This window comes from Lepisma saccharinum, chromosome 1 (assembly GCF_977018435.1).
Source record: "Lepisma saccharinum chromosome 1, izLepSacc3.1, whole genome shotgun sequence".
In the NCBI taxonomy this organism is placed as follows: domain Eukaryota; kingdom Metazoa; phylum Arthropoda; class Insecta; order Zygentoma; family Lepismatidae; genus Lepisma; species Lepisma saccharinum.
The window spans coordinates 181,793,160-181,818,154 of record NC_139229.1 but is presented as its reverse complement, the minus strand read 5'-3'; the positions used below and the strand labels follow the sequence as shown (position 1 = coordinate 181,818,154).

The 24,995-nt window shown below is 40.1% G+C and overlaps 1 protein-coding gene across 4 annotated transcripts in view; it reads left to right on the top strand.

Moving 5' to 3' along the window:
- Nucleotides 1-24,995, top strand: part of Graf (GTPase regulator associated with FAK) — a 178,544-nt gene that overhangs the window by 93,718 nt on the left and 59,831 nt on the right. For 3 of the 4 annotated variants that reach the window (XM_083143830.1, XM_083143826.1, XM_083143821.1), the window contains exons 4-5: nt 11,587-11,688; nt 14,091-14,147. In XM_083143830.1, the coding sequence (XP_082999956.1) occupies nt 11,587-11,688; nt 14,091-14,147 (159 nt within the window). The remainder of the gene's footprint in view (nt 1-11,586; nt 11,689-14,090; nt 14,148-24,995) is intronic. The other variant, XM_083143835.1, reaches the window with a different exon arrangement.

Below are 24,995 nucleotides of genomic sequence, written 5' to 3'. Positions count from 1 at the left end.
TTCATGCAGTATCAGTGACGTCATTATTCAAATATGCACGTGTTTTGTGCATGTAGAACGAATTTATTTTTTAAAAACTGGTGCGAAATAGAGGAATTAAACGTACGCTGGTCACACATCGTTGTTAGATTAGGAATGTTGGTTTGATGCCGATAGTAACGTATTTTTTGTGTAGAATGAAATTATCCTGAAAAGTGGTGAAAATGGGGCCCAAGCTCCTTTTGTTTTATTACGATTTCATCATGCTACAAATGCAACTTTTACATGGTTGGATTTCGATTTAGTATGTCTGTTAACACATACTGCAGAGTTTTAGCGATTACTTAAGATTTTGTCAATATATGCTTTTGTGGTTAGGTTAAGAAGGTCAGGTTTGGTTGTCGTAGAATTAAAATAAAGACCTTGAATGCACTCTACTAAGGTTCCGATTTATTTCTACATTCATTCCCACTAGTTTACGATACTTACTGTCGCTTGTCAACCGGAGAATATCTTGTCTGTGGGAAGTGTGTATGATTGCATAAGGTCATTTTGAAGTTGTTTTTTTTTCAACATAAATAACTTTTTTCGAATCCAAATAGTGCTTATTATTTTAAGGAAGGTTCAAATTTTGTTCACAATGATTTCCAAAATTCTATGATAATTAGTCTTCCTGCTAGGAAAATTTGAAAAAATCATAAAACATTCGGAACTTACCTTTTAATAGACAGATTTCTGTTTTCCGTAATATAAAATTGGTTCCAGCATGTGGAAAACTCAAATAATGGAGATATTTGATTCCAAAGTATGGCCAACGTATATACAGTGCGTCCATTTCGATCTTCAGCCGAGAGATCGTGAGAAGCGTGGCGGGTGGCGCTGACTGAGATGCCGACATTTGCGGCCTGTAATACCCGCTTATTTTTATGGACATATGCAGACATTTATATAAAAATTGCAAAACGAGCACTAACCTGTGTTATAATTTATCATCTGTAATTCATCCAAGTTCTGCCCTTATATACACAAATAAATACGCTTTAGAAACGATGTTAAGAGCCACAGATAACACTGGGGAACAAAGAAAAGATTTTATTTTGTGGCATAAAGTTTAATAACAGTTTTAGCACACAAAACAGCTGTGATTGCCAATTGTATGATTGGTTCAGTTGAATTGACTCCAGTTATAAAAATAAACACACCATGGAAAATGTAGGAGGTAAAATTACTCCACGCTTTTCTCGGTAATATCAAAATTTGATAATGGGTTGAAATTCCCATTAAGAAAGTTATTTATTTATTTGTAAATTGTTGCTAGGCAACTTATGAAGCATTGCTAGGCAATATATCTCTTAATGTTGAATTTTGTAGTATAACTAAGCGAAATGCGTTTAATGTGAATACATTGGAAATATGAGTTCCTCACGTAGAAAGTGTTTCAATAACCCAAATGTTTTTTGCTATATATGTGGAATATATTGTCTACCATCACAGAGAAGAAATATCACGGATGTAGTGAGAGATTTGTATCAGGCTTCTTTTACCAACAGAATAAAAAATGGGTCCCACATATAGTTTGCAAAACTTGTTTGGAATCACTTCGTTACTGGGGCCAAAACGGACGAAAGGGACTCAAATTTGGAGTGCCCATGACATGGAGTGAACCAAAAAATCATGTTAATGATTGTAATCACAAAAAGAAATATTAAATTGTTGTTGAAAGTTCATTTATATGTATGTCTGATGTTCCCGCCATTTTGGTTTAGTTGCATTTATTTCATAAATTAGAGCCAATTCAGGAAATATATTATTATATCATTATTCAGCAGCATGAAATCGCCCTAAATTAGCTCTCAAACACTGTGCCGCAATTTCACTGTTCCCCAGTGTAATAGAACATTTTAATCATAATTTTGACCAGTAACGTCCTGCTTACGTTTATATCCTTGAAAGAGTTTTGTGGCGATGGGAATCGTTTGGAGGTTTCGAATGTGCAACACTATCAAGATTACGCTGCAGACGAAACCGTTAAAAGTGAATGGTTTTCGTGAGCTTCCTTGCAATCCGAAATCTCCGAACTTAGAGTTTTTTTTTGTTCCTTCGCTACTAGATGAAGACTGTGAATATAGTGGCGAGCAATGTAAACCAAGAGCATGTTAATTTCGTACTGTGTGCAAGAGTGTTATTCTTGGTTACTTGCAGTTACTAGTTTGTGTTTGTGTGTTGTGTCAGACGATTGGAATGCCAGCCGCAAGGTTCACGTTAGAACAAAGAATTTTTATGTACGACACTTACGTGAAAACAGACTCGTGTCGAGACACGTGTAGGCAATTTGTACAGAAATTCCCAGGCGTTTCACCTCCACATCGAGATACGGTTAGACATCTTGTCCTTAAATTACGAGAAACTGGATCGTTAAATTTTAAAACACCTAAGCAAAAACGACTGATTCTAACCGAAGCAAAACTCGATGAAATTGGTGCAGCGTTAGAACGTTCTCCAAACAAACCTCTACGTCGTGTTTCACAGGAGATGGGCGTGTCAAAATCATCAGCACATACAGCCACTAAGCTACTAAAATTAAAACCGTACTCTTATAACACAGGTTAGTGCTCGTTTTGCGATATTTATATAAATGTCTACATATGTCCATAAAAATAAGCGGGCATTACAGGCAGCAAATGTCTGCATCTCCGTCAGCGCCACCCGCCACGCTTCTCCCGATCTCTCGGCTGAAGATCGAAATGGACGCACAGTATTTTTTTAGGTGTATGGTGGGTCACCAGCTCCATTCATGTTCTGAATTTCCGAAATTTACTATTTTCAATAAATTTAAAAATATAATCATTAAACTTATTGCATATTTTCTAAAGGTACATAACCTAATTTTCTGTTGTTTCTCATTTGTATTGATATAATTGAGGTTGTATACAGGTTACATTGTACAGCTTTGTATATGCCACATTTTTTTATTGATTTTTTTATACCACTTTAATTGTAATGACTTAGTGAAAATGCGGAAGTACAATAGTTTTTATTTTTTCATTGAATAGCATTGTATTAATGACATTAAATTTTCAGCTAATAACTGTAAATTCATATTCATAATAATTAACGTGCCTGCATATTTTATTGAAAAACCTGAGGTTCAAAAGCAAAAATCATGACAACAAACATGTCTGGAAAAATTTCATTTCTGGTCTGGAAAACCTGGAAAAGTCAGGGAATTTTATAATCATAAAATCGTAGCTACCCTGGTGGACATTTTAACCCTCAGATATATATTGTGTTTTTGTTCTCAGTAAGGACTTGCCTTGACAGTTTATTTTGTTGCCTTTATATTGTGTGACTGGTGCAAATTGCTATTGCGCTGACAAGTCCAACTTTTTAAAGAAATCAGTCGTTCAGTACAGCGTTAAAGCGGAGGGTAATTATTGGAGAGGAGGGGCCACACGAAGTTGTTACGCATACGTTTGCAGTTAAATCGGCCCGGGCTTTTTAATACAGGGTGATTCAAAAGTCTCGTGACATTTTAATCAAAAAGCATTTTTTTGACAAAATTGACAGCACTGCTGAAAAGTACTCTAGAATAGAAGACAAACTCACTACATTCAATATGGTGTTCCTGTAAGTCTAGGCATATCAATAACCTCTCTTGCGTAGACCGGAACACATGCTCCAACATAGCTGGCGTGATCCCCCCCTGTTGCTGCAGCTCTTCGCTGTGTAAGTTTCTCTATGATCTTTACTTGGTACATCCTAGACTTAATGAAACCCCAGACAAAAAAAAATCTAGAGGTGTCAGGTCTGGAGAGCGAACTGCCCAAAGTCATGGTGAGCCACGTCCGATTCACCTATTGCGGAAGGTGTCACCTAAGCCAAGCGTCAACTCAACCTTGCAGCAGGTTTTCGCATATGTAGATCCAAACGTGCGCGCAAGAATATAGTTCCACTGAGACGGGTTCTATTCCGACACAACTGCATACTTTCAAGAAAACAGTTATTTAATTTGTAATATACAGACAAAATAATACATCCATTAGCAGGTATGGACTTAATTGGTTGCAATCACTGTGCAGACGGACTTAGAACCGTAGATTCGCCAACTGCAATGTGTATTGCGTTGAAGAGACACTGAAACTTTAGAGCGAGTCGAGTGAGACTGAATGCGTTGCAGAACGCGTGGAATCGGTGATACCAGTGTTGCACATCCCACTATTTTAACCCTATGTTTATTGTAGAGCGGCGAGAATGGCTGAATCTCCTGTTCAGCGCGCGGTTTTACCCGAATGTTATTTTGAGCTTCATCCGAAGGGAAATGCTCTTCAAAGTCAAGCAAGTTGTTTTAAATGCATAATCCTCCTTGCGGCAACAAGATCAAAGTAAAACAGGGCGTGAGGTGAATGTGCGCACGAATTGTATCACGGGTCTTGAATGATTTGCGGTTTGAGTTTAGCAAGAGGAAACTATTGTTTGTTGTTTGACGACAAAAGAATCTCCGCGGTATTAAAAGATATTGCGTGAGAAGAAACATGTTTATTATTTGGACGAGACGTCCTTCAACTCGGTGGGTGGGGGAAGGGGGAATAAAACATGGAAGGATACCACCATGCAAAACCACCGCCAGGGCTGAAGAAACCGACGATGAGGGGAAGGGGGAGGCTTATTGTTTCACCCACTGGCGGCAATGAAAGGTTTGTTGAAGGCGCATATTTACTGTTCCGCGCAAAGAAAGGGTGATTATCAGCAAGAAATGGACAGACCAAGATTTGAATCCTGGTTTAGTGAAGTGATTCATAAATTGAAACCAGAGTAATAGCAGCAGACAATGCACCTGATTGTATATATCACCAATAACAAATCATGCTTTTTTGGTGGTATAACTTGAATTGCGTGTGTCTTACAGGGACGGATGTATTGCGGACGAAGCAACCACGTTTTTCATAAATGTATTTCTTTCTAAACCAAAAAACAATAATTTGTCATTAAATTCAAGATAGGCCCATTGTTGTTTACTTTTATCTCCGTTTATTTTTCGTTTTGCGTGCTCGAAATATACATACATGCTCTCATGTTTAGAAGTTATTTCGCTCTTATATTAAGTAATGACACATTTATTAAATAATATATGTGCAGAAAGTATTTTTAAAATTTTATGTTTCAGGAGACAAAGAGAAGCAAAAATACATTCGACTTGACATGCATGCGGGTTTTGATGTGTTGTGCAGTTGGCAATACTGTGGATTTTCTCAGTGTCTGCGATGTAAGCAGCTCAGCGGTTGAGGAAAGACTGGCGCGGAAGATTCTGAGCTCAGTTCTCGCGCGGATTGATACATAAAACCTGCTGCAAACTTAGCCTGACGCGCGGCTTAGGTAGTCCCGAACGATTCTGGCGAAATGGGGTGGTGCACTATCTTGCTGGAAAACAAATGTATTTTATTCCATCTTGAAAACCATTCATTAGCGATACAAGGTTTACATCCTAGTGAGACTGCAATTTGTGATTGTTTTTGTTATTGTATATTTGGGGTACATGTCAACTTCCCACTGCTATGAAATACTTTTTTTAGAGATAAATCCATTAGCATATTTTTAGCCCAGTAATAAGTTATTTTATTGACAACATAGCCCAGTTACTGAGTTTTTGGTGCAGTATATTTTATAAAGGCTTTAAAACTTACATATTACTGTTTTTATGTTACATGTGTACATATTTTTCCTCTTCTTCTCCTATATTATTCACCATGTTATGTTACCAAGTCACATTTGCAGATTGCTTTAATCCTGATTTTTTTTGTACAATGAAGGCACTGACTTTTCTTCATAGAAATCGTAGTTTTGTGTTCAATAAAAACGCTTGTCATGACCGGGTATGTTGGATGCCAGATAATAAAGTTTTTTTTAAAAAAAATGTATTACCAGTTTTACTTGTTAAAATGTAAATTTATCTATAGGTTAAAATTAAATTGCTTAGCAATTACGTTGGTCTGTTTGTTTGGGTGGTATTTTCGTCAGTAATGTTGATTGACCCTTTTGACTAGTTTCCACCCCTGTTCCCGGTGGAGGCACACTGCACATTGACTTGGATCCCACTTTAAACCAGGTTTAGTTCCGATTAATATATCTCATTATAAAGTGGTATTTTAATCGCTTTGCTAAACTTCTAAAGGATACCCTGAAATATTTATTCATGAAAATCCGCTTGTTTACGTCCACCGACGAATTGTGTCTTCCAGGTACTTCTTCATTTCTCCGAGAGATGGTGCGAGTGGCGAACGGCGTTGCAATCTACCACAATTTTCGTTCGTTCAAAAGGCAGCAGATGGCACTGCACGTTCAACAGCAGTGTATATCAGTGATTCACAACGGCCGGACCGCGAGAGGTTATCCTGAAGTATGCGACTTGCATCCCGAGCTGGCAACCATCTGAAAAGATGAGCTTTCGTTGCTCCCGCCTCAAATTTGGAGGTTGGCGGACGGGCAGCACGTGAATTTAATTTTCGCATCAATTTTCATACGAAGTGGAAATGTTATGGGTACGATTAGGAACATAACTATAAAATCAGCTCTTACGAGATTAATTTAATGATATTGGCCAGAGGAAACTAGAATATTGCATAAGATACCGTCTAATTTTAATCCAATTTTATATTTATGATCAACAAACCTAGACATAACCGAACTAATACCACTCTCTATGATTATGCCATAATTTATTTATTATTATTACATTTCAAGAGTACAGATTCATTAACGTATAAAGTTTTAAAAAAATAGAAAGCTATTTACGAGTGAAATTGTTGGGACCGGAGCACAGACTTTTAATATACGAATTTACCGGGTCGTAGGTTCCCGATGGTTGAGAATCACTGATGTAGATCACTCTGAGAATCATCTTGTATATTATATATTTTTTTACGTCGCTTTTCTTTCTACGTTACGTCATCGCCTTTTAATCATGGGGTGCCGGATTCGATACTCGGTGGAGGCACATAGTGGTTCGTATCCCACTTTAAATTGTAGGTCCAGTCCCGATTAGCATTACTGTGCATATAGTGGACTTAAAACACCTAATCAACCAATCTTTCGGCGTCAATCGCGAGGATGAATGGTGAATTGATGAAATAAAAGGATGGAACAAACACAATCTAACACGTCTACCTAGAATTCGTACCTAGGGCTCCTGGTGTCAGAGTGCGCGCCGCTTTTCTTATAAAATCAACAGAAAGGGCAAAAGGAAGAATTTGGAAGACCCAGTCAAGCAAAATTTAATTAGAACACACATTTTGGCTTTTAATTGCACGATCAAAAGGTCAGTTCAAATATCTCGAAAAGTACTGATTTATTTTTGTTTTTACTGTACATCCGATTTAAACGTAATAAGAGACAAACTGGCGAGCAACATGTTCATTCTGTATTTTATACCATAAGCGACGCGCGTAGTAGGAGGGGAGGAGGCGATAGTGCAGGGTGAATATTTTTGCACCCTATGTATTCATTTGCGCGTGCTCAACTTTGTCAGTGGTAATAGGTAAGAAAAATATAGGGCCAACAAAATCACACCGGAGAAAGTGTTAAATGTATTTGTAAGGAAGCCGAGGCGCATGGCGTTGTAAGGGGGACAATTTTGAACGAATACAAATTTCGATTTACATTACATCCAGTTGTATTAATCGTTGGTTCAAGAGCAATTTTACGAATACATTGAGCACACTTAATATACAAGGGTTGGATAAAAAGTAATGGCAACACTGCTTTCCCGTGAAAGGGGTGAGTCACAGCGCCACAAGCGTTTCGTGGCTGATAAAGGAATGTCAGACGAGGAAGTATAGTGAGTGGGAGCGATTGTATGTTATTCAGTCAAAAACAGCAGTGCTCTGAAGCAGAGGACGAGAGTGCAAGCGCCCTAACAATATGTTTAGGCAAGAAGAACAACGTCTCTCAGGCAGACGGTCAACGCAGCCTACTTCTGCATCTTCTTGCAACACCACCTTCGTCTAGCATTAAGAAGGAAGCGACGGCACGGTGTCCCATCATCCTGCTTGACAATGCAAGGTGTCACACTGCGAACAATGTGACGGCGCTCCTGCATAACTGGTAGTGGGAGGTACTGGAACATCCGCCGTATTCACCGGTATGAGACCGTGTGATTACGACCGTTTTGTCAAAATGAAGGAACCACTGGGCGGGAAGCACTACGACACGCGCGAAGCCATCATACGTGCTATAGGGCAGTCACTGCGGGACATCGACAGAGATGGACGCGCTGACGGTGTACGACACCTTCCATACGTGTGACAGAAGGTCATAGAGATGAGGGGCGATTGCTTTGAAGGAATGTAACACGTGCTCCTCTGCCAATACAGTCAAGTACCAATTATACCAGTGTTGCCATTACTTTTTATCCAACCCTTGTACATAGTAACAATACATTTTAAGTTGTTATTTCAGTACTTTTTACCGAAACATTTTTCCAACAGGCTTTATTTTTTAATGGATGTTTGTATCTCGACCGAAAAAATGTCATGGCTGTGCAACTTAAGCGCGAAGATAGCGCCGCGTTACATAATATCCTTAACGGGGTCCCGGGTTCGATACCCGGTGGAGTCATATGGTGGTTCGGATCCCACTTTAAACTGTAGGTCCAGTCCCGATTAGCCTTACTGTGCATAAAGTGGACTTAAAACACCAAATAAATAAATCAATAATATTCTTAACGTCTACGAGCTGGTCTCCGTGGCGGAGTGGTTAGCACAGGGTGCTACGACGCCAAGGCCTGGGCATGAGTGTTCTTTGGGAGTGTCCCTTCATCGATTTCATCAAATCATTTATTCTCATCTTCGCGATCAGCCAAAAGTGGCAGAAATGAAACGTAAAATTATCCAACTCAATTAATTCACGTCTGCGAATTCATTTTGTCACTGAATGTTTCAGGTTCGTATGGTATGGGTGGTCCTTTGTAAATCATCAATTTCATCTCATCATTGTTCATACTCATGGTCACAAAAGGCAGTGTAAAACGAAGACAATACTAATACATACAAAGGTACTATGAGGTGCACCTAGAACGTGTGTTTCTACACTTTTGTGCCTTCTCAGTTTTGTCCGATATGGTATGTCCTCGTTGCATGTTTGATGAAAGGAATCTCTTACCCATTATGGAATCCAACTCATTACTTTTGAGACTGAAACGTGTGTACCAATTCCTAACTTGCTGGAAACATTTTAAATAATTTGAAAAAATAACGTGGCCGGTCGCAACGAAGTTCATAAACTTATTCGATACTTTTTAATGTATTCAGCAATAAGCGAGACACCGTAACCCAAAAAAGCTTCCCTTACGGATTTCGTGTGTAAGCTAGATCGATGGGAGCGACTGGAAACAAAGAAACCCACTTCTTCCCTTTCTTGGAATTGAGGAAAATGTTATCTGTGGCTCCGTAGTATTGATTCCGTTCCCGTAAATTCGTACAACACTGCGGGTTTATGGTGAGGGTGCTACAAACCTATACGCTGCATTCGACATTTGAATTCCATCCGCTACGATTTCTAGAATATTTCCCGCCCTAATTCCCTGCCCTATTCTTCCCTTCGCGACGTTGGGGGAACATTTATTTGTGCAGGAAACGGGGGATGCCTCTCTGCAGATCCCGGGTTCGATCCATGATGGAGGCGCAATGCACAGTAATTGTGCAGGGACCAATGTTCGTGTGATTATATGCGGCAACAGTGGGATTGATAATATTTGTAGCAACCAATCGGATAGTGTTCCCGCTTGCTTTTGAATGACTACCGCTCCCCCTCCTTCTCTTCCCACCCACACGGGTAAGGATATGCCGCCCCTTCCAACTGTCAATATCGGATCTTTGTGGCATGTGATATGCCAAATTGTTGGCGACTCAAGTGTTCTGTTTCTGATTTTTCACATTCTCAGGAATACATTCTTAATTATTTGATACAGCATTATGTTACATACGAGTATCTATACCGTTGCGTTTACCATGAACTAGTTAATAGTGACGATGAAAGGAAATGATAAACAGTCGCACCTTACCTTGATTCGAACGCAGGACTCACCTTTGCAGACTTCGGGGGGGCGCGCGTGTGTGTGTGTGTGTTTTGCTCATTTTATTTAAAACAATGCAGATGTAGGTTAGAATACACTGTCGGACCGCGGGGTACCGACAAAAAATTCACCCCTCTCAAGTAGTATATCAGAGTCAGTCACTCTACCTGTTGAATCTCGACTTCCCCAAAATCCTCAACATGGCGCATACATGTAAATATTTACCCTTTAGTATCTTCTTTAGCATAAGTCTTCTCTCGGTATTCTTCTGGGCATCCGGTTCTCGACCATCCTTCTCTATAATATAAATTGTTTTAAAATGAAGTGTGAATTATAGTTATCTCGAGTATAATCCGCACTCTATTGTTTCGTGCAATCTCGAGTTTAAAGTTACAACCTATACACGCGTAAATACGGTATCTTATGTTCACATAATGAGAGAGCAGTTTTTCTGTCCCCTCTTGCAGACCATGCTTCAATTCATACAGTAAGTGACTGCTTCATATCCATGGCTTTTATCCCAGCTCTTCATGTTCCTGTAGAAGTCATTTTACCCACCAGTTCTTTGTAGTACTTCATTCATCTATTTAATTTTCATAGCCACATATCGTAACGATCCGTTGGATCTCTTAAATGCAACGTTCAACGAACTCTACAACCCCAGACATTTACGCATTCAGGAAATAGCTAGAACCATGTATGGAATGTCTTGTCAGAGATTGTCAGGCTTCCTTGATCGCCAGCATTGTAAATAGGTGTAAAACAGTCGCAATCAAGGAAGATACCAGAGGTCTGACTCGGCATTATTGAGTAAATTGAATTGGAATAAATATCTGGGAAAAGAGAGGTCGGTCAGTGAGCAGTTTTAAGTCCGTCAATCGAGGAGTATGAGGATAAGAGAGAGAGAGAGAGAGAAGGAAGGAAGGAAGGAAGGACGTTTTGGGTGAGACCGTGTTGACGCGAGTCGCAGGCATAGAGTTGCAGGTCAGACTCTTTGTACGGTCGCAAACATAAGCCTTCACCGCTGAACTTCTGCTGCAGTACAGAGACAGGTATACCTATTCCTATAGCTATGCTGATCCAATCTGTAGGGGTGTGAAACTCAGGAGTTGTGTATTGACATTCAGTTAAGTGCTTAATTGTACCTCTTGCACCTTACCACCAAGCTCACCATGAGCAGCAAGTTGCTCTACCATCAAGGATGAATGATCAGTGAGCTACATTCCCGAGCATGATCCCACATACCTGAGAGTGTGATACAACATCAAAAGTCTTTGGATCCCTGATCCTTGTAGCACGAAGAGAGAGACACAAGTAGCATGTTGTTACCACTTGCTGAAGCCATAAATATGTTTTGCTGTTTTATACGGTGTATCGTTGCGTACTGCCAGGAAAAAAAAACACTGTGTGTGTGTGGTGATGATTCTGAGTGCAATAACTTCACTTGGATGCCGAAGAACAGAGAAGATGTGTTTAATATAATAGAGTATTTATTACATTGGATGATCTGCTAATAATGTTTTGCTTTTTCATTTTTGCAGGATGGCAAGAAGAAATTCGAAAAGCAGACTGCAAAATTTTGCCAAAGTCAGGAACGTTATCTCAGTCTGTCCACAAAGAAGCAGGATACTGTTTTGCAAGAGGTAAGTGTAATTGCGGTTTGTTGCTATCGATTATAATTATTTTCCTCCCGTTGTGGTTTTTTTTTTCTAATGGGGATCAAAAGCAAGGCAACTCCAGACCACCAAGTACAGTAGACGTCTGCGGACTCGTGTCAAAATATAAAAGGATTGCGCCAGGAATTAAAATTCAACTGTGAAGACCTAATTTTCCGGTAAAAAGCTTTTCAGTGGCAGTTGTTCTTAACTCGAGATGTGGGTACGAATGTGGACAAAGTACTAATGTCACTTTATTATCCACTTACTTCGCAATAACCTATGGAGATAGAGAATCAACGTAAAATAAGCAAGATGCAGAAAAGTCAGATATATATACAACTGTGAATACATCGGATTACTCTGTGTTGAAAGAAATTTGAGGGTAAGGCATTTTTGTCTGCGGTCTATTCTATGCACGTATATGATAATCGGGGCTGGACCTACCGAACCACTAGCTCCGTCTAGTTGGCTGCACTTTTTGACACTCGGTGCAGTGCAGGTGTATCCAGTGTCAGAGTGGTGCAAGGAAATTATGTTCAACCAACTAGACGGAAAGCGGTGTTCAAGTTCAGAAGATTCAATAAATGCCTGTCTGCTGCTTAAAACGGTCATTTGATTAGTTAGCACGCACCACGTGTCCATACACCGGTCCGAAAGGTGGCGCAGACACCAAATACACTACTTGATTCGAAATGAACGAACTAGATGACTCGGTGTTGCACCGTGCAACCAACTAGACGCTTCGGTGCAAAGAGAATCAAAGCGAGTCATAAAGTGCAGCAACTGTGTGCCTTAGCCGGGAATTGAACCCAGGACAGCGATAACCACTGAATGACTGAATAGGCCTTGGTGGGTGGGTGTTAAGAGTGCTGCATCTCTGCTCGGGAGAGGAGGGTGGGGGCCCAAGGAGTAAATTGCGTCTTGTTTTATTCTGATTAAGAAGAATGAAGGTTTCGTAAATATATTGTTAGATGAAACTTAGGATTATTGATATGAAAAAAACATGCATGTTTAGAAAAACAATGTAAGTAGTGCACATCTCATCAAACATCAACACAGATGAAGGTGTTGAATTTCACATAGAGTTCGATAGAAGTATGGATCAGGATGAATGGTTGCTGCCGATAGGAATGAGAATCTTGAGATCTGAATTTAGAAAAGCAGGTGTTAAAGGAACAGTGGGCGGAATATGGGCTCGGTGATAGAAATGAATGGTAAGAAAGAGACCAAGAATTACACTCGGAAAATAAATACGGGGTAAATCATTGAAAGAGTACCATTGCTGAATTAAGAATAGAAAGTGTCGGGAACGAGTGGCGCCAGCTGTTGAAGAACGTTGGGTTGGCTCAAGTATGGCTTTAGACGAAAGCATTTCCTTTAACATTTTTGGTAGCGTAAATGTTACGTAAATGCTTCCTAACATCTTGTAGCAGACAATACTTTACACGGAAGCTTTTCATGTAACATTCCGCTTAGCTTGCGATTGCGATGTATAATATATACAGCACATAAGGCACACAGAACTACACCATCTATGGTTAGTGCACGGCGTGTACGATTGAAACAACTTAAATATTCTTCCATACGTGTAGCTACTGTATACGCTGTAAAGTAGATATGTATTTAAGCAGCGCTATTCATTTGTACCTAACACCATGCTATAGGAAACGTTATTCCTCTCGGTTGAATAGTTATCGGCTTTTAAAAATGTGTAGTGATACGTTGTTTACATCTCACACGGCCGCCATTACATTTGCACTCGTGACCAAGAGCTCGCTTCTGATTGGTTATGCTATGAAAAATGGTACGTAAATAGAACTGATGCTATCCTTGAGAAATGCCATGGCATTAAATGCTAAGGAAAATGCTTTCGTCTAAAGCGGGCGTAAGACATATATATTTTTTTAAATGTTATACAAAAATTGAGCTCCGCGTAGCTTCGTGGTTAGCGCTTTCACCTTCAGTGCAAGCTGCCCCGGGTTCGATATCCGTTAAATTCTCAAAATGTCTGTGTTGACCCAGCACCGTGAGGAGAGTACTTGAAAGCTATAGTAGCGAAATCCGATCTCCAAAACCAAGAAAACAGCGGCAATGGGACTTGATGCTCTGATCACGCGGCAGACAGACAAATAGTATTTCACCATCTAGGATAGTATTCCTCCTTATAGTAGCCTCCACCACTTATAGAAGGGAAGAACGCAATAAATACCTCTCCGGTATGATACATATGCTCCAGGTTAGTCTTATATAACTCGCTCTCCATAGTTCCTGAGATGTCAAAAGTCGACGTGATTTTTGCTATGGCGGATGAGACGATGAATGTGGACTAAGCTAGATTTGTGTGGATTCCTCTGTCCACTAGGTTTTATATTTCTCTCTTTTTGTAGTTCCTGAAGTATGGGAAGTCTACACGAACAGATGGAAAGGCACAACAGTTCCATAAGGTACTGTTTTTTTACAGCTTTTATTGGGTTTTGTGTGTTTTTGAAATACATGGTAATTTTACCTTTTGTATAAGTGCGATGCTTGGTATGTTGCACTCCGCAGGGCGTGTTTGTAAATAAGGTGAACATTTGGACGAAAAATGACCTCAAAATTACATTACTGTATACTACATATTATTATAATAACTGCATGAGGTAGATTTAGAAGAACACGGAAGGGATATTCGATCATAAGAGAGTCTTCCGAGGAATTCTATGTAAAAGTCTAGGGAAATTGAGACTATGTAAATCGTGACCAGCTTCTGTTAACGCGCAAATATATTCCGAATCCGGAGACTACTTTCGTATTAAAATGACCAAGAATGGATGATAATTACTGTTCTCAACGTTTCTACGCGCTGCGCAAGTGCATTTATTTCAAGAACACGATTGTGTTAGTGTTAATATATAGTAATGCAACCAGTCTCCGTGCCGGAGCAGTTCGCGTAGCAAGCTACGAAGTGAAGATTCGTAGAATCGAATGCTGGTCAAAGCAATGGTGCCCCTTTGTCAATTTGCCATCCTCATCGTCGCGATTTGGGCCTCCCCGATGCCGTAGTGATAGCGTCGTCGCCTTGTAATCAAGGGGTACCGGTTTCGATGCCTGGTGGAGACACACAGTGCTTCGGATCCCACTTTAAACTGTAGGTCCAGTTCCGATTATCCTGTCTGTACATAAAGTGGACTTAAATACTAACTCAAACAATAACTCATCGTCTCGATTGAGCTGTCCTGGTATACCTATATTAAAGCGACGTTATATGAATAAAATGGATTAATGATTCAACGTTGTGCCTCTGTTTAGTGCTTCAACACCAGTTGAAAATGAAACCCGCTTGCATGAAGCCGTTAACGTTGTGCTTGGCTGTACATGTGGAAACTGCTTACTGAATTTCATCATTATTTCCTGTGGGCAGGATCACTGCTTGTGTGGCTTTGGACATGGTTTTGTGATTCATGCAGTCACCTAATTGTTCTGTGTTATTTGCACAATTAGATACAATTTGAAATTGATTTTGAGGTGACGGTAGTTTTCTTGTTTATATTTTATTCCTGGTTCTAGTATTGCTTTGCGCACTTGAATTCATCATTCAGGTGTATGTAGCGCAGTTATAAGTTCGATGCACAGTAAATTGCAGAAGGAAATTTGTTTAAGTTTTCAACCATTTATTTTCGTTGGATGGGGCATCTACCTCTTATGCTGGGGCATCTACCTCTTCTGCTTCTCGGGGTTAATTTTTTTGTTCTCACGTTTCTTGCATTAATGTGTTCTTATTTTATCTTGTTAGGCACTATTTTAAATTAGTATTTTAGAAAGTACTAATAGCAACGAATTTTTCTGTGTTGAATTGCTCATACCTTCTCTGAAAAAAACATTGAAAATCTACCCCGGACTGACTTGGGCCGAGATTAATTTTCTTACATGAAAGATGATGAAATGTAGGCCAACTTCTAAAAACAGTCATGGTACAGTAGAATGCTCAAGTATTGCTCGGCAAATTATCCATGGCTATTTCCGATACTTTTCTCTTGCATATTAAGTGTTTTAAGGAATATGTATTTACGTATCCTGGTGCAAATGTTGTCAGCAGCTTGCTTGGCTTTTTGTTTCAATTCCTGAAGCTCCCATTGGGTAAAATAAAGTGCATGAACATGGCGGTGGACAATTTGCTTGGTAATACTTATGCATCCCACTGTATATGGATAGTTTGCAAGGATATAACTCATTTCTAGACTAAATTTAACTCCGTGGCGGAACAGACTTTGGAGGGTCATTGCCTGCCAAAGAAGTGCTTCGTTGGTAACACGTAGCCAGCGCATAGAGTCCTATCGCCACTGTTTCCTGAAGACTGACGTCGGTATTTTGAAGTTTTGGGATGGAACCCTGGACCAAGGTTGTTAAAGGTCAAGGAGCCCACATAACTTCTAATGTGTTATATTGGGTTCCGCAACAGGACCGGAACTTTTTTCTCGCACAATATAAATTCGGTCCAAGATCCGTATTTCATTTCAATACGGAACTTGGCACTCTTATTTAAACTCATCCGGGAAATAAGGTTCCTGGACCGTATTTAAATTGCTCTTAAAAAAGGCCCCTGGACCGTATTTAAATGGCTCCAAGAAAGGTCCCTGGACCGTATTTAAATTGCTCCAAGAAAGGTCCCTGGACCGAATTGAATGGATAAAAAAGTTCTTTTCTGTCCAGAACCCATTTACGCTTGCTGTCCTAGACCGGAATTGAATTTATTTAAAATTCCTGGACCTTAACAACCCTGCCCTGGATCGCTCCCGTCAAAGTTAAGAGCGTTAATCACTCGGCTACGCGGGAGCTCCATAACGTACAGGGCTAGCATAAATGATTCATTCGTTTTGAAAAGGCTATATTTTCAAAAGTATTACACGTACGCACATGAAAGATAGATGAAAAGAACCACAAACTCACCAAGTTTGTATTGTGTATTCCAGGTGGCAGCACGAGATCATTATCTTTTTCTATTATCTATTATTTTGCTGCCAAGTTGATATTCAGCGATGAAGCAACGTTCCACTTATCCGGGAATGTGAATCGCCATAATGTGTGATTCTGGGGCACGGAAAACCCACGTGCAGTCGTGACAGTTGAAAGAGATTTGCCAAAGGTGAATGTTTTCTGTGCAGTGGCACAAACAAAGATGTATGGGCCGTTTTTTTTCTTCGCTGAGCAAACTGTGACCGGTAATTGTTACCTGGATATGTTGCAGTTGTGGTTGTTCCCGCAACTCAGTGCTGACTTCAGGGATTTTGTCTTCCAACAAGACTGGGCACCCCCTCATTGGAACATCCCACTTCGTGACTACCTATACGATGAACTTCCGCATCGCTGGATTGGGCGTATTTGTGAGGAGGACCTAGCTTTTTTCCCCTGGCCTCCCAGATCTCCTGATTTAACGCCCTGCGACTTCTTCCTGTGGGGGTACGTTAAGGACCTTGTTTACGTACCCCCACTACCGCAATCCTTAGTCGAGCTCAAAGAACGCATCAGTGCTGCAGTGCAGACCATTGACAGGACTATGCTACAAAATGTATGGAATGAGCTCGAGTATCGTCTGGACTTGTGTCGTGTAACCAAACGGGCACATATCGAACATTTGTAGAGGGTGTATAAACTTGGTGAGTTCCTGGTTCTTTTCATATATCTTTCATGTGTGTGCGTGTAATACTTTTGAAAATATAGCCTTTTCAAAACGAATGAATCATTTATGCTAGCCCTGTATTTCGCGTGTTAAAATATCTAAGAATTGCCCGACTCCCATCAAGGCGTGTGTGTCTAATCAACCCTAAAATTCTCATCCTCGAAAAACGCTGGTTGGAAGGTCAAGAATAGGGCGAACCGTGGCCTCGGATCGCGTGCTAAGGCCGCATTGCATCCAACTGAGTGCATTGTTCTCGGGCTGCTTGAAGTAGGCGTGGGCGTGTATTGCAGATAACCTTCCCTAATGACCTACTGAAAGCCGCAATTGATAGCCGTGGCATGCCTTTGTTACTTGAAACTAAAGTACACTCGGCGTTCGTGAGCTGGAGCTATTTTCTTCACGATCAGCCGTGGTGGGCGTAAGCGTTTGTGTGTAAAGTTAATGTCAGGGTACAGATCTGTGGGATTGCAGATAAAATGTCCTTGCACGGGTACGGACGTAGAAATACGGGATTTCACAAATTCTTATCTAGACTTCGCTATGGTTTCCCCCGGGAATGCAATTTTGAATCGAAGGGACGAAACCAGGGGGATCCTCTCCTCCTTAATTTTCCCACGTGATCCACGAAATGGCCAAGATCAGCTTCTCGAAGCTTTTGGTTGAAGAACGTGGGAAATTTGTCGCCATTTTGCAGTCAAATTGCGACTAATGTTTTGCATTCTGATCTTGATTTCTACCATTTCTTTTAACTCCTTGGAAAACGATGAACAAGGGTATGAAGTTTGAGCATATCTTGACGTGGATCACTTGTAGCAACATGACAGATTTTTATTTTGTTTTTGTATTTTAGTAGCTCCTCCAACGCCAGAAAACTTACGATCACATGGGGGCTCTGGTGCCTCGGTCAGTCTATATGTGGAGCTAAAACGTTTCAGGACTACCTATGGAAGGTGTAGGTAGTCACCGGCATTAAGAATGGAACACATACAGTGCGTTTGTTTTGGCTCTGGGCCAAGATAGCCCGTGAACAACTTTGAACAACTCTTATAACACAGGTTAGTACTCGTTATGCAATATAAATATGATTATTTACATGCAAAAGATATGTGCTTAAATAAGCGAGACGTTACGGGATGAAAATGCCGGCATCTGCGCCATGTCACGCGCTATCTCGGCGAGCCAAAGCGAACGCTCTGTAGATCCTGAAATACTCGCTTCTCTGCAATTCGTTATGTGTGTTGCCTACCTATACGGCGATAAATGGATTTTACCGGTAATGGCAACTTTTACAAAAGCCGTAGAGTTAGGCAACACACATAACACCTTGCAGAGAAGCGATAGGTGTTCCATTTTTTTGCCAGTGATGACTGTACGTTGCATAAAAATTTCATCAGAATTGAACATGGTCGAGTAAGGATCATCTTCAAAATTGGCTCTGATGATGGCACTTGAAATTAAATGATCCAACTGTAAATTATACATTGTATATTTAATATCCGCGTAAAATCAACTTTGTGTTTTAATCTATGTACCTTAAATAGAACACGTTGTTATTATTGTAATGACGACTTGAATTTTAACTTTATTAAGTTATAAAACTTCAAAATTATCTAAACATAAAAAACTTTTTTGAAGCTTCAACACACTGCATTCAGTGACGTGCCCAGGATTTTCGTAAACGGGGAGTTATTCTCTCTACATTTGACGTTCTTGAATAAGGTGCTGCACGCCACGGTGTCCATTGTGTTCAATTATAATCTGCATGAATGCCTGTAGGTGGTAGAACGTGTGGCATAGTCGTAACTTGTTTCAAGAAAAACAATTAGGTATTGCCGTCATGGTCTTTGGCACAAATTAGTGCCACATAGCGAGTGGCACTTTCTATTATTAACATTAGTTGCTGTCGTGTAAGGGAGTTATTAGAAAAAACCCTGAAAATGGTGCAGAATGTGTCTTAAAATGATGGTCAGTACGCTAAGAACCAAGTTCGATTCCTGTCGGGGACACATTTCAGGGGTTCGGCTCACACTTTCAACAGACTTGGACAGGTTACTTTAAAAACGTAATGCGTTAAAATTGCCGTCACTTTGTCACAATAAGGACATTTACCGTTGCAGTTGCTCGTTGTGCAGTCAAATTTGCCAACCCTTTACTAACACAAGTTCCGTAAAAGTAATGTGTAACTCCTGTGTAGACCACTGGAGGTTCCAGGTTCAAATCCCGGTCAAGTCATAGGTCTTCCGTTATGAATATCCCTTCACCAATTTCATGTAATCACCATTTCAACCTCGTTGTAGCGATTAGCAAAAGTGGCGGAAACACGATAACATTGGAAAAAATACAAATAGCTACAGTTCTGACAACCTCTCTTAATTCTTCAGAGGAGTTTTTTTCTTTTCAGATAGGACATTGACTTTCATCATCACCGTTATTTGAGCGATTCTAGAGCCATTTACCTTATATAGAAGTAAAATGTAAAGCTATACGTTGCACCCTACATGAAGTCACACAGGCGGTATGGAGGTAGGGCACTTACACATTCTCAATCTAGGTCAGAGGTCTCCTAACTCCGCTGGCCGTTGCTACTTTCCACGTTTGAAAATACCTGGCGAGCTACCAAGTTTGGTTTGAATTTTTATGATTATTTCTTAGTTTGTAAAAACTTCAATGTGCACAATAAACATACAGAAGATGCCACTTTTTTAGTCGAGTTTAAAACATGTAAATAGACTCAGTATAATCATATAACTTACCACCAAATCATTATCACCTTGCTTCTTAACATGCTAACAAGAAGAATGATGCTCACTTTCCCCAGGCACGTATCTAGAAATGTATTTCTGAGCGGTCCGAATGAGGTGTCTCAGTATTATTATTATCATCATTAATGTAAATTTTGAAATTAATACGTTAATATAAGTTACATTATTGTTCACGAGATGTAAATTAATGTTGTGTTATTATTGCATGAATAGGTAAAAGACGGTATAAGAATAGAGATTTAACATCACGTATTCATTATCTAGCTTATGAGTAGTTAAAATTGCCAATATTTGAAAGAAAAAAAACAACTGTCCTGGCAAGGAAATTAATGACAAAATATAAATAATTCAACATTTATTGAAAAACAAAAATGTAAGATCCAGTTGACGAAAAGTAAAGATCGTGATAAATATTGTGTGCATATAATTATAAGTAGTGTACATAAATATTCTTTGATAGTATCATTCAAAGCCATGCGTCCCAATCTAACCCTTAGCTTCCAGTAAGTTCGGCGGAAATGAATAACCCTCGAATACACAAGGAATGCTAAATAAGCAGCCTATATTTTCATTATTTAATTTTTGTACTTGGTAAGCCTTTTGTAGGATCCTGGCTCCCCCTCGACCTCCCTAAATACGCCCTTGAATTTGACATGCTCTTCATTTGTACTGTGAATCCACAGAAAGACTACACAGAGAAAGCTTTTCGAAACTGCGGAAATGGATGAGAGTGCAAGCAGCATGAAGACGAAACGTTAACCACAGGACACCAGGAGTTCCAGATTCGAATGCGGACCTACGTTCTTCGTGAGTGTCCCTCGTCTATCTCATGCACTCATCCTCTTCTTCGCGATTAGCCAAAAGGGCACGAAAGCGAAGTAAAATTAACCAAATCAATCACAGTGTGATGTAGCCAACCCCTCACGAGCTACTGGAAATGACCCAGCGAGCTACCTGTAGCTCGCGATCAACGGTTTGGCGATCCCTGAATCTAGGTCATTTTGGAGGTTACGTGATCAGCAACACGTTCTGGCCGGCCGCCTTTACCTTCCTCCAGGTGCTTAGTGATTAGAGGCTGGATGAATCCCAGAGCCGCTACATGCAGGGACACTGTCGGGAAGATTCCTACCGGAGATCACCCACCCCAGGAGTCGAGTCTGGTTCTCTCGCAGTGCCATTGTCTCTTGTAGGCTCTCCAAAAATAACATCTTGGATGCACTACTGGTTACAACAGGGAATATCTTTGCAGTTTTGGAGTGCGAAACAAATTCGCCAAGAAATGTGACTTTCCTGTCGATTTACGCTGCAAGGACTCTTGTGACGCTTTGCTCATGAGCTGGTGAATCTTCAGTAGCGAAATTGATTTTACAGGATTACTCGCGGAGCTACCGTTTCGTTTAACATGAAAGTTGCACCGCTGACGTAATAGGTGGGTTGCCATGGAAACCCCAGCAGGCGCAGTTCGAGGCAGACAGCTTGGCGCGGGACCGACTGTCATGGACGACCAAGCACTTCCATTTCTAGGTACACTGCAAGATTTCGTGGCGGCGAAAATGTTGTGCATTATCGACCTCGAAAGAGTGTGACTCCTTCCGTGCTCAGATTGTCGGCAACGTCACAGCTGTGCTACTTGTCCGTGTGGTGTAATCGTGTGCTTTCTGGTCGTTTGTTTCCCTGCATCAATTTGCTGAATGAACGGACCGATGAGACCGTAAAATGCACTGGGGCGAGCTGATAAGTAGGTTCAGGTTGGTATAATATCCACTCGCTGGCACGTTGTGCGTAGCGTAGCCAGTATGGTACGTTGCAGTGATGACAGTTGCTGTATGTTGATGTGTAATGAAGCAGCAGACTTGGAATTCAGTGTCTGTGTTGTGCCGTGCACAGTGAGGGTCGGGTTGCTTCCCTTGGTGACTGACAACTCGAGTGATCAGTTGGCATTTCGGTACAAAACCAGGAGAGGAGGATTATGTAATGGCAGCCATTTTTTTCGTGGGCACTTGCGAAGTCGTTTCGGGAAACCGTGCTGCATTTCAGTTGGATGTGTTCGTTGCTTTTTGAGACACCCACGCACAAAAAAGTGTCCGGTTGTTCTTCCTCGCAGTTTTCATATTACGTAACCGTGGAGCTGTGCTGTATCGATCTGTTTGCTCTGCAAGCACGTGTGATTGCTGTGTCGTTAAATGTCCTTATTCTGCACAACTTCAAGGATTAATTGTGTGTGCACGGGAAGGGGGGATTCCCCTTGTGGTTTACTACTTCAATAATGCCGTTATTTCTATTCCCGGTAGACATCCCTGGAACAACGAGTTTTGATAATCCACACGGGATAATTTTACCCCTTCCTCCCTTATAAACTCCTAATGTTCACACATGTAGCACAAAGATTTACATTGGATTTGCAGTTTCATGGTAATAGTGCAGCCAAACGAAAACAAACTTGATGTTGCGTGAATTTATTAAAAAAAACACCGTGTCTCGTGAGTTATAAGGTGGACTCTTTGATCAACATTATGCTTCAAACCTACACCGATCCAGAACATTGCAACGCTTCAGAGTGTATGGATACGAGTCCGAGTCTCAGGTTCGAATTCGGAATAAGTTTTTTTTTTCTTACATGTCAAGTCATCACTTATCCCAGTCGTCGTGATTAAACCGAACGAGTTTCAGTAAAAAGAAATTGTTTTGTCAGAGAAATTTCTCCCTGTCCAATATATCAAACAAAATACCCAAAACAATTGCTTAGTTGCTTTACATAGGCATCAAATCAAAAGGCGTAGTCTCTTTTTGCGAGAGGCGAACGCTGTATTTCGGACAACACTTGTGTAAATGTGTATGAATTTTTAATCATACGCGATCGATGACAGGTTGGCATAACTTTTCAGATGATTTTTTTTTGTGCCAGTTCTTCATTTTCAATAGAATGAAGAACTTACAAGAATTTGTCTTATCATCCGAACATAACCTATTTGTAAGTGTTGCTTTTTTGTAAATACGGAACCCCCTATCCTCCCCCCAAAACGATCGGCCAGATAGCCTTGGATGAGACATTTCTATATTATAATATAGAGGTTCAATTAAAATGTCACTCTTTTGTCGAAATCTACATCTGGACACATTTTTATTGTGCCTAATTGTTATGCAACCCACATCGGTCGATTTATGCTGTTGGTTGCCTGCCAGTTTCATTTTTCGCTTGGCCTTTTATGAAAGGATGGGTATCAACCTATTATTTATTTCCAAGCGTTAATGTGATTGTGCACATGTCATTATACCGTAATTGTGCCTTTGCATTAATTATGGTATTGTAGCACATCTTTCATCACCTCTTTTGTTTGGTCAATAGAATTCGGATCACGATCTCCCCTTTTAAGGTTTGAGACTTTTTTCGAGTAATTATGTATCTACTCGTAGGAAATGCAAAAGGAATGGAAAGTACATTTCCTGAGCATAGTGTCCTCGTCACAGTTTTTCTCAAGAATAATCGTAAGTTACAGGCTATCGAGACCCTAGTGACCAAGAAAATGCCCCAAATAATAATCAGTTGCACCACCTTTCTATTGGTCTTCAACGTTTCTAACTGATTTGCTTCATCCGGGGAGTATATCCAGAATATTCCAGTGGTTTTGGGAGTGTGTGGACTTCTTTGCTTTTGGAACTGTGGTTCAAATGCAGTCTCTGCTTTTGGTCTTAATCTTAGCAAAGGGAGAAAATATTATCCTAAAACTACTTCACTTATTTTGAACATTTGTATGTCAGTGTTACAATCGTGTGTAACTGTGTATGCACATTGTAAATAAACAGTGTAGCACACATTATTGCTTTAAAAATTTCTCTATATAAGATAATTTGTCTAAATGTAGCATAAAGGATAGTCATGAAATACTCAGCCTTTTTGCAGCCGTAAGGGCGATTTTTTTCAAACTTTCCTCTCCTCTCGAAAAACCTCTTTGATATTCCAAAATATGAAAAATTACATACGCTTAGAATACCATCTAGAGCATTGACGTGAATTTCCGTGTAGTTTGCTCTCACTGTTATCTAGATATTATCAATAGTTTAATAGACTTACGTAATCATGAAACTTTTGAGAATATCTAGATAACAGCGAAAGCAAACTACTCGAAAATGCACGTCAATGCTCTAGAAGGAATTCTAAGGGTACGTAATTTTTCATATTTTGGATATCACATCGGTTTTTCGAATGGAGAGGAAAATTTGAAAAAAATCGCCCTTACGGCTGCCAAAGGTCCAGTCAAGCATTAAGCTTAAGAGGAGTATGCACTTTGATTTCGCTTCCCTGTTATCTTACTCCCATCCAAGGGTGCCCGCAACGGTAGGCCAGACGGAGCACTTGCCCCCTGAGATGTCTGGAAAATTTTCATGTAATTTGAATAGCGATATTTTATTACAAATAGTATTCATTTATGGAATGTACAGGCTGTAAGTTATAGCAATTAACTGTCATATCCAACAAAATAATGAGAGAACATTTTTACCAGAGACCTTGCATTCATGTTGTCTGGGGAGAGAAATTTTATAATCCTGATATTCGAGACGGAAAAAATTCGCATTTCCTGACGTGGTGAAAATCTCACATTGCACATACTATTTCCCTCTCAAGCGATCGTTTCTGCATTTTTGGGAGGGAAACTGTTTATTTGAAGAAATTTCAGACATTTATAGTGCAGAAAATAGCAAGAATTAACCACTTTTAAATATGATCTCTTGGAATTTTTAGACTGTTTGGGGATCTGACCATGACAATTCAGGCATCGTCATTTTTTTTCTTCTTCTTCAGTATCCTTCTGTGTAAAAACATGGATCAGGTACTATGAAGGAGAGCAGATTAAGTTCTCTCTCTTTAATATCTG